Source organism: Belonocnema kinseyi, chromosome 10 (genome assembly GCF_010883055.1).
Source record: "Belonocnema kinseyi isolate 2016_QV_RU_SX_M_011 chromosome 10, B_treatae_v1, whole genome shotgun sequence".
NCBI lineage: Eukaryota > Metazoa > Arthropoda > Insecta > Hymenoptera > Cynipidae > Belonocnema > Belonocnema kinseyi.
In genome coordinates, this window is record NC_046666.1 from 33771092 (window position 1) to 33782309 (window position 11218).

Genomic DNA, 11218 nt, shown 5'->3' on the forward strand with positions numbered 1-11218 from the left:
CCCTTCATCCTGAACAACTTTTGTCTGAACAATTTTTGTGTACAATATCACTATTCTGAGATTTTTTGGTAAATAGATTAAAATGGCCCACCCTGTATATATATATATAATATTATATGTATCATCTTGTATTATCCGATAAGTTAGAAATACTTGGTATTTTTCCTTGATGCTCAAATTATTAGTCATTTTGCTATTAAAAAATTGAAAGATATGAATGTAAATGTTTTCACTGATAAATAACTCAGATTAACAATTTTTGATAACGAAATGTAGATTTTTCAAGATCTCAAAAAGACAAGCTTTCCAAGAATTTTGAAACTTTTCAAGAGAATCTTTACTCAAGAATCCTAGACAAATTTTTAAAGAAAAGTAAAAAAACAATCCAAAACATTTGAAATCATTTCCTCAAATTTCGAAACCGAATGTAGAATCCATTTCTTAGAACAAGATTTTAGAAGAAAACCTTGTATTCAAAAGAATCAAAAGAATTTTAAAACACTTGAAAAGAATTTGAAAATAATTGAAAAAGAATCTTCAAGATTTTAAGGAATTTTAAACAAATTTTATGAAAAAAACTCCTTGGTAATTTTTAAAGGATTTATGATTGTAAGATTTGATTGAAAAGAGAATATTCGAAATAGAAAATTCCTGCAATTATAAAATTTCGGACAATTTAAGTATTACAATTTTCTTTAATTTGTATTATTTTTTTCTTAAAAATTTTAGGAAGAATTCAAGTCAGTTTAAAAGATATTTAGGAACATAAGAATTTTTGAAATGAAAAATTTAATTAAAAATTTGAAAAAATTCAGAATATTAAAAAAATATTTATAAATTTGTCGCCAACTTCTCAATGTTCTATTTTTTTAATGACTATAATTTTTCCTAAAATTTGGTGAAATTCTGTAAAATAAAAGAATTGTCTTCAACATTTTCTAGATTCTATTTCAACATATCTGAAATCTTGAAAATTTGTTTTAAATTTCCTCAAGACTCTGAGAAATTCTATATTTATACAAACTTAAAAAAAGCAATGTAATACTTTCATAAAATCTAATTTAAACTCGCATTTAAACGGCCAAAAATAAAAAAATAAATGAATTCAACATTTTTATCTTGAAAAGGGGTTGGCAGAAAAAAAACTAAAAATGATTAGATTCATTGGTAATAGCACTGAGAAATTTTTTCTTTTTGCATTACTAATAATTTTTTTTTAATTTAAAAAAAAATTCTTACCATTGAGCAAGTCGATTGAAAATTTTACATTTTTTAATTTTCCAAATTTGTTGTGTATGGAAAAAATAAAATTTTGTTTTAGGAAACTAAGGAAATTTGAACCATGAGCCACACTTTCAAAGTGTTTCTTTAGTTTATTAAAAAGAGCAGCAAAAATAAGAACATTTTTTGCAACTTCAGGTACAAATATCCTTAACAAATGAAACTTTCATTTGGCAAATTTAATTACAAATTAACAAAAGTGCATATTTGACCGGGATGACTGAAAAATCCCGAAATATAAAATCCTCGAATAATAAAATTCACTGCCGTTGATAATATTACCAAATTTGACAATTCCCAAAGGAAAATGTCCCGACAGAAAATTGCCGAATTTAAACAATTAACGCAATTTTTTGTTGAATATGATTTATTCAATGAAAATAAATTTATCAAAAACTTGTATAGAAAAACCAATTTTTCTAACGTTTAAAGGTTTTTAAAAAATATGGTTTGAATTAAAAATAAAAAAAGTTGAAAAAGCATATTTCTTAAATAAAATTACAAAAAATATTCTCAAAAATCAAATTATTATTTCAATTAAAAAAAAAATAAAAAAATCTTCTAGACAGATCTGTGCTGAATAAATCTTGCAAAGTTTGTTTGGAAAATTTTATTGCGTTTAGAGAAAATTTCTTTTTTCGTTTGAAGCCGCATGTGTTTTTAAATTTATTTTTTAATACAATTTTTATACAATCATTGTTATTTTTAAGTCAATTGATTATTCGTGAATTTTTCGATTCGGGAATTTTAAATTGTCGGGAACTTTATTTTACGGAATTTTCCAGTTATCCCATTTGGTCATTTTTTATATACAGTTAAACCGTCATTTTTTATATACAGTTAAACCCTTCAACAGCCCTCCCTTCTATAGCCCTTCCGTGAATCGACGCCGTGCCGCAAATAAGTGTAACAGAAGCTGAGCGGGGTGCGTGGGGTCTGCGGTTGTCACTCAGGCGAGCATTCAAGCGTGAATAAACAAAAGACGAGTGGGATATAATGAGTAAGTTCCCACCCACCGCCAGCCCCAAAATCGGCAATATAGCATATTTCGCTGTAATATATTTCAATTAAAAATTTTTTCTTATTTTTTTCCAAACTTAACACCAACAAAAAATTGATTTTTTTCTCGACTTGTTTGATATTGCCTCAAAGAAATGTTTTAGTGCTATTTTTAGTGCTGATTTTTTAATGCTATTACCAATGAGTCTATTCATTTAGAGTTTTTCGACCCACCCTAATATAGGTGTGAACAAATTAATCAGTAGAGAAAATTCAGAAAGGAGTCACCAAGAAGTAGAAAACACGGAAAAAATTACTGAAACTAATCCGAGTACAGTAGGGAATTAATTTCTTAAAACTAGCAGCACTTCCTTTATCGGAAATCATTGCAGAAGCTACCTATTGATCCGCTAAAGATCCTGAATAATTGAAAAGCAAAAAACTCTCAGTCCCTCTGGGCAACAAAGAATAAAAGATCTGAGGCGAAAAGCTTCGTTTCTTCAAGGAAAATAATTTATGGTGCTGGTCGATTGTTTCAGAAATGCAGAGGGTGAACCATAGGTCAAAGGGACGATTGAAAGAGAAATAGCACATATGTTACTCACATATATAACAAAATTGAATGCAATATTCGTTTTTCTAAGCTGGGCCTCTGATCGGTATCAATCTGAGTGATCTTAATGTAAATTAAACTTTACCATATTTTCAATTCTTAAACTATTCATCAGCGAGCATGTATACAGATTATAGTCTATTAGGAATCCGAATCGCAATATTGCTCTTTGCATGATCACGTGAAAAGAAAATAAAGACTTTTATCGGTAAAAGTTATTGGATATTTAAGAGCCAATTTGTAACAAAATTGTTTTCTCAATGATGGAAGAATAAGCACTTCATTTACATTCTGCAAGTGGTTACCTTGCACATGATTCATATTGCGAGAATTGGAAAGCCATCAATCTTAATTTAGAGAAAAAAAATCTGGTAGATAAAACGTCTAGTAGAAAATTTTATAATTTCAAATGTTTACAGAGTAGCGATTTCAAATTCTCGTTTGTGAAAATTTTCGTTTGTGATTAATTGTGAAACAAATACTTAAATTTTCCACAAAAATATCAATTTCGAACAAAAAATTGAATAATTAAGTTTTTAGTTGAAAACATTAATTTTGAACAAAAAACCAATCGAATTTTCAATAAAATAGTTTAATTTTCAACCTAACTCATGATTTTTTAACATCAATGATGAATCTTCAACTAGAACAGTTTAATTTTAAACCAAAAAGATGAGTTTTTAGCTAAAACAATTAATCTTCAACTGAAAGAATTGAATTTTCAACAACAAAGAATTAATTTTTACTAAAAAAGATGAATTGGCAATAAAAACTTAACTAATTCAATTTTAAGTTCAAAACATTAATATTCAACCAAACAGAAGAATTTTTAACTAAAACTATGATATATTTCATAAAAAAAATTAAATTTTCAGTCAAAAAAATTATTTTCCACCAAAAAAAATAACTTTAAAAAAAAAATAGTTACACTTTGAAGCAATGTGATAAGTATTTGACTCAAATTGTGAATCCTGAACTGGAATAGTTGAATTTTAAGCTAGAAAGATGAATTTTTAACTAAAATGATAAATATTTAAACTAGAATAATTGAATTTTTTGCCAAAAACGATGAATTTTTAACTACAAAATATCATTTTTCCAACGAAAATTAAATAATTAAATTTTTATTAAAAAAGGGAATTTTTAACCTAACAGAAACATTTTTAATTAAAAAAAAAACTTTCAAAAGAATAGTTACACTTTGAAACAAAGTGATCAATATTTAACTAAAATTGTGAAGCTTGAACTGAAACAGTTGAATAATGAATGTTTAACCAAAGAGATGAATTTTTATCTAAAATTATGAAATATTCAACCTAAATAATAGTTACATTTTCAGTTTCAAACAAAAAAATAATAATTTTCAAAAACAAAATTTCAACAAAGTAGTCCAATTTTCGGCAAAAAACTTCTTTTCATCCAAAGAAAAATAAAGTTTTCCATCAAATAGCTCATATTTCAACCAAAAAAATTAATTTTATATTCAAATGATGAGATCTCAACCAAAACAATTAATTATTAACAAGAGTTGAACTTTCAAACAAGTAATTTTATTTCCAAAGTAGAACATAAATTTCCAACTAAAATTATAAATATTTAACTGCGATAATTAAATTTTTAACCGAAAAGAAGAATTTTCAAACAAGATGATTCACTTGAAAAGAAAAAGATAATTTTCTATAAAAAATAGATTTTTAAGAAAATATGTACATTTTGAAACGAAATAAAAAAATTCTCAATTCAAAAAGATAAATAAAGGAAGATAGCTAGTAACAATAAAAATTTCAGAAGATCCCGCAACTTCTAGCATTATTCAAAGAGAATATTATTAAGAATAATATAATTTGTTAAAAAAATATGTTTGTTAAAATTAATTAACTATTACCTTACTCTAATTAAAGATTGGAAAAAAGTGGAAACTTTTTTTTTAAAAAACCGCGACTTTCTAACTTTATTCTAATAGAAAATTGCTAAAAACAATAATAAATACTTTAAACAATTTACGTAAACATCTATTTATCAGTTTGAAATAGTATTTTATGTATTAAAATAAATTTGTATTGTAAAAACAGCAACAAAATAATAATTAGCGCCAAAAATGAGTAAAATCAAATTTTTCACTAATGGGATTTCTTTGGGATCCTATAAAATAGACTTATGGGGTGATATTTAAAAAGCAATATTTTATTCATATTCTATGGCTAATTGTAGGGAGAAACGTTAAATTTCAACGCAACTCCACTATCATTGACGATTATGAGCAGAATCTACAAAAACGTCTTTTTTGCTCATGGGAAATATGTATTAAACTTCATGGGACTTGAGCGACCTTTGAATATCATTTTTTTTAATGGATTTATTTTTGCGTGGGTCGAGCACATTTCTGGGCGATATGCATAAAAAATTTTTAAAAATTTCCAACGCATTTTTGGGCCATCCAATTCACAGCCTTTCAAATCATTCTAAATTGAATTATTTTCTTGAAAATTCGACGATTTTGCTAAAAAGTCATACCTACTTCTTGGTTGAAAATTCAACTATTACGTTGAAAGTTCGTCGTTTTTATCAGAAAAATGAACTATTTGATAGAAAATTCGTCTATTTGTTTGAAAATTTATGTATTTTGTTGAAAACTTGTTTATTTTTTGTAGAGAATCAATTTTTTTGTTAAAAATCAAGTATTTTGTTGAAAATTTGTCTTCTTTGGTTAAATCCAACTGTTTTTCTGGTTTCTGATTAAAGTCTTTTTTTCTTAAATATAAAATACATTATTACATTATTTATTGAAAATTCAACTTTTTATATATTCCGATTTTCAGTTGAAGATTTTTAAAATAAATAATTTCAATTTTTAAAAGAGTAAAATAAATAATAATCCTAAACAATGTGTTCAAGAATAAACAATTTGAAATAAAAAAGTTAAAAAATGTGTTGTTTCAAAAAATAGATATAAATGAAACTATCTGAAATTGACTACTCAGTAGTTAAGCAATTCATTTAATTTAGAACATTCAAAATTTTAGAGTTCTGAACTTTTTGATTGAGCGCTAAAATTTCAATTTTTCCCTATCATGAGTTTTAATTGAGCAATTATATTCGAAATAGCTGAATTTTTAAAAGTATATTGACCAATTTGAATGTTTTAATTTTTGAAACGATCTAAATTTACTTAAAACAATTGTAATTTTCAAGGGTTTAAGTATACAAAAGTTTTAATATTGAATAGTTCTTGGGGTACTAGGCATTATTATTTTGTAATGTTTGCAATTTATAATTATTTTTTATTTTGAAGGTTTTTTTTATGATAATTCCATTTTAATCATTTATAGTTTAAAACTTCCATTTTGAAGTTGAATTTATTTTTTTGACTTAGAAGAGTTTGTTCATTCTTAAAAATTCTAATCTAAAAATATTAAACTTTTAACGTTTTGAAATTATCCTACTTTCGAAATTTTAATCGGAAATAATTAAATTGCGATATTCCTCAATTTAAAATGAAATTGTTCACTTTTTAAAGTTTTAAATTATATACGCGATACCATTTCAACTTATTTCCAATGAAATTGTCCAATTATGAACATTTTAGTCTGATATTATTTAATTTTGGAAGCCTCTCATTAAAATCGTTTAATTTCCAAATGTTTCAGTTCCGCACTATATCACATTAAACGTTTTCATTTAGAAATTACGCGAGTTTAATTCCGTTTCATTCTATTCGGATAATTATCTATTTTTCCACAAGTTTATTTTATCTTCAATTGTTTTATTTGGAAAGTTTCCAATTGATAATTGTTAAATTTAATATTTGAAATGTTTAAACGCTCTTAATTCGAAATGATTAATAATTAATTATTGTTTACAAAATCTTTAAGCCCTAATATTTAAAAACTTATGCCATCATGGATTTTTAAATTGTTTATACTATAGAAGAAAATAATAATCTAGAGACTTGAACGTTTGCTTCGCGCACGTGTATCTATTTTATTTTAGTTATTTATTTGTACGACCAATTACAATATAATTGCTGGTATATAATTATAAATGAAATCAGACTCACCTAAAACCATCAGACTTTTATTAATGTTGTTTGCCTCCTCTAGAGTTTTCCCCTCACTTTGTGTCTTTTTTGTCATTTCACTACCAGCTAAGTCAACAAAGTTGATCTTTCCCTGCCTGGTAATGAAAACGCCATTCTCCATCTTGTAGAAATGAAAATTTATGATCAGGAATTGGCCAAATGAATAATAAATTATTAATATTCATTCACTTTGTCAACAAAATTTGAGTAGCATTTGCAATCTTTTTCAAAAAATAAACTTTTGTGGTTAATATTAAATTAAGGTATCAACAATTATACGTAAAAGTTTTAATTGTATCTTTTGAAATCTTTTAAAATCCGTAAAAATTTCTTAAAACCCTTTGAAATCTTTGCAGGGTAGGGTGGGGCGAGATGAGCATAGGGCATTAATTTTCTCGTAGGTTATCATTTATTTTGTAAATTTTTTAAAAAATTAATATCACAAAAAACATTATCAAACTTCTTTTTTGAAAATTTTTAACTCAATGTTGAATAAATCTGGAAAAAACGAAAGTACAAATTTTAAGACCTGTATTCTGCTATTTTGCATTTGTTTTAGAAGCTTCAAGAATTACGCAAAATCACATATTAGATGTTTTTCCAGTGGTTATTTAGATAGCTTATTTATTAGACCTTAAGTTTTCAACAGATTTATATATAATTGTAAAACCGAAATATGTGAAATTTTGATTTGACTAAAAAATGTGATATGGGGCGGAATGAGCCACCTGTTCCTGTGCATTAACCCCACCTCTTAGTGTAACAGTAAATAGCTTAGGATGCAATGTTTTTTATTATCAGACTTTGCAGGGTGTTAATTATGGTTAAACGTATAAAAATCTAATCTTGTTGACAAAAATTCTCAGAAAAAGTATGACAGCAGCACTGTTATAGGTATGATAAAATAATGAGTTGCTGTCAACCTTAACAGAGAGCACTGTTTTTCTGGTGTATTTCTTAAATAAATTTGTTTTAAAACTCGTAAAATGCTATAAAAATAAGAAAAACATTGTGGTGGTTTAAAAATATGAAAAACGTTAAAAAACTGTTTAATACCCCAGTATATATGAAATTCAGTGTCATGCAGTAATAGTAGTAGACCAGTGTAGTATTAGAGAGTTTACGTATTGTAGAATGTATCTTTTACTGAGATAATGTACATGGTCAAGTTGAAAAATTACTATATTTATTTCTGTAATATAACTATTAAAAGCTATATGGGTATAATTCATTTTTCTATTTACTCTTTGTAGTGTTAGTTACGGTAGAGGTTAGGATTAACGAATACATCATTTTGAAGTTAAATACTTTAAATTTTCCGTTCAATTTTGGAAAGCTATGTGTAAGATATGTTTTTATTTTAAAATACTTAAACTTAACAAGACTTTTTTTTTTTTTTTTTTTTTTTTTTTTTTTTTTTGAAGTCTCAAAAAATTTGTTGAGACTCCTATCGATTACCCTACATTTTTTAAAATTGTACGAGAAAAACAAAATTGGCGTAGGTTAGGACGGACCGTAAGACATAAAGAATTTGAAATCTACGATTTGAAATCAAATCTTATGAAATCCCTTTAAAACATTCTAGCTCCTGCGAAACTCTTTAAAACACTTTAAAAACTTCGAAAATCCTTGAAATCTTCAAACTACCATAGAAATCCCTTATAATCGATGAAAATAGGTGGAAACCCTTTAAAAGCCCTTTTAAAATTCATTGAAATCTTTAAAAGCCGCGGAAATATTTCCGAATCTCTTAAAATCCCTTAAAATATATTAAAACCAATTCAACTCTTTTTAAATTACATAAAGAGCATACTGGGTGTTGGCGACCCAAGGGTATCAAACGTGTGCTGTGCTGACGGTATTGGATAGTTTTTTACAAGAAAATTAATTTATGATGTTTAATCTATCTAGTTTAAGGAGAAAAAGGTTTCATAACAGTTTTTGAAATTTAAAGTAGTTTTAAAAGATCCTTTTTGGAAAAAAATAAAAAAAGACTTTTTTCACTTTGAAATTCATAACTTTTTATGTTTTTGATATTTTTACTTAAAATTTTACTTGAATACTTCCGAGATGAGGTGCTTCAAAAATGAAATTAGTCTTTTAGTGTTCGTTCCAAAGAAGGTATTTATTCTAAAAAATAAAAGTTTCAATTCGATAAAAAATGAAACACCGTATTTTGTGTGATTAAACGATTGTATTGATCTTAAACTGCGTATAAAAATTATTAAAATCAAAATTATATGAAAATGACATAGAAAAATAGGTTTTCATTTCATTTGTTAATCTGGCGCCATATGTTCCACTTTCTTGAATTTGGTACGTTTTGTTAAAGCGCGAATAAGTCACTGGGTGTTTTACACCCAGCATGCCCTTTAAGGGTTAAAATACTTTGAAATCACTTAAAATCATCGAAAACACCTCATATCTATTAAAATCCGTCAAAATTACTTAAAAACTCTTTTAAATCTTTAAAAATATTTCGAAATCCTGTGAAATACTATGAAATCTCTCTAAATCCATTGAAATATTCGAAATATCATTTAAAATCCCCGTTATTTCTTAAAATCCGTACAAATCTTTCGGCATCTGTTGAAATGTTTTGAAATCCAGTAAAATTTCTAGAAATCTGATTCAACTTCTTAAAATTTGGTAAAAATCTTAAAATCTTGTAAAACCCCTTGAGCAAAATGTGTGAAATATTTGGAAATCTCGTTAAATTCTGCAACAATTTTGTAACTCTCTTTGTAGTCCTTTGATCAATAGACGTTTTCAAATGATTCAATTAGGAATTCGGAAGATTCAACGATTGCAAAAGTAATTTGAAAAGATGATTTTAAACAAATAATTAAAATTATAAAAATATAATTAAGTAATTTGACCCACACCTGTTGTTCGGAAGTTATGTGAACAGTCAATATTGTATGGCTTCTACTAGAATGATCATTCATATTGTGCGAACCGACAGCTCTATTTCTCATTCCTAAATAACAAAATTTATAGCAATGATTAATTTATAAATAAAATTTATAAAATAAATAAGTAATAATAAATATATATAATACAATATAAAACAACAAAACATAACAAAATAAATTTGTAAAATAAAATGATATAAAATAAAATAAATCAAAATATAATAAAATAAGATAGGATGAAATAAAAGCAATTAAAGAAAATGTGTAATATTTGATTAATATTTTTGTAACAAAAAACTGACCTTCTTCTAACACAGCTAAAAGGTCGTCAAACTCTTCACATTGAACGGTGAAAAGGTTTTCAACAAAAAATCCACGTGACTTTTTACTCCACCGGACAGCAAGTGGCTTTCTGGAGCCTGGGTTTAGTAGATCTATAACCTGATATACAAAATTTATTTAAAAAAAAATATACTATATTATGAAATATTTTAAAAAATTATGTTAATAAAGGTGCATCTTAATGTAATATTAATTTTTTTAACGAACCTTCTCGTTATAAATCTCCAAAAAGGATGCTTTCAAGACAAAATTACATTCCCGCCGGTCCTGCAGGATTTTAAAGAGGTAGACAAATGAGCGGAAGACCAGTCCATGATCCTCCGAGTAGGGATTCATGCGCTTAAACTAAAATGAGAAAGATATATGTTATTTTCCAATTAATATATATTGAAAATAGAAAAACAATATTTTGGGGCCCGCCCAGGTCGGTTTTTATACATAAAATTGGTATTTTACTAAAAAAAAAAAAACGCGCGCGAAAATTATTTTGTCTCGTAATTTTTAAATTAAAATATATAATATTAATAAAAATTTTTCTGTTTCATATCATCTATGTTCTGAAAAATAATATCATAACCTAAAATTGTTAAAAAATGGTATAATTATTTTTTATTAGCAATAGCAATTTTAGAAGAAAAATACTAGCATAACCTAAAACAGTCCGAAGTTTTTCAAACTTCTTTGAAATTTAAGTTGATATTTTCATTAAAAACCGTTAGCTTTATCCAACATTTTACAAAAAATTTTAACCTTTAAAATCTAATGACTTTTTTACTCAAAATACTGATTTTCAGTGTAAATTATCAAACTAACCTAACAGTATTACAAAGTTGTGATTCTTCTTTAATACTAATTTTCAGTGTAAAATGCTAGCCTAACCTTAACTTGTTGAATAACACAGGCCAACAATTCTCAGAACCAGAGACCAGACCTACTATACCCGAAGGTTTTTGCTGCGCTGAATCCGAATCTGACCTCAGAAAAATTCCA

General features: G+C 26.0%; 1 protein-coding gene across 1 annotated transcript in view; it reads right to left on the reverse strand.

Annotated features, from left to right (window-relative positions):
- The window catches only part of LOC117181865 (kinesin-like protein KIF12), a 68185-nt gene that overhangs the window by 18847 nt on the left and 38120 nt on the right, over positions 1–11218 (reverse strand). Inside the window, exons 5-8 of the mRNA XM_033374875.1 lie at positions 10436–10573; positions 10189–10327; positions 9857–9951; positions 6951–7092 (exon numbers count right to left, since the gene is read on the reverse strand). Coding sequence (XP_033230766.1) covers positions 6951–7092; positions 9857–9951; positions 10189–10327; positions 10436–10573 — 514 coding nt within the window. The remainder of the gene's footprint in view (positions 1–6950; positions 7093–9856; positions 9952–10188; positions 10328–10435; positions 10574–11218) is intronic.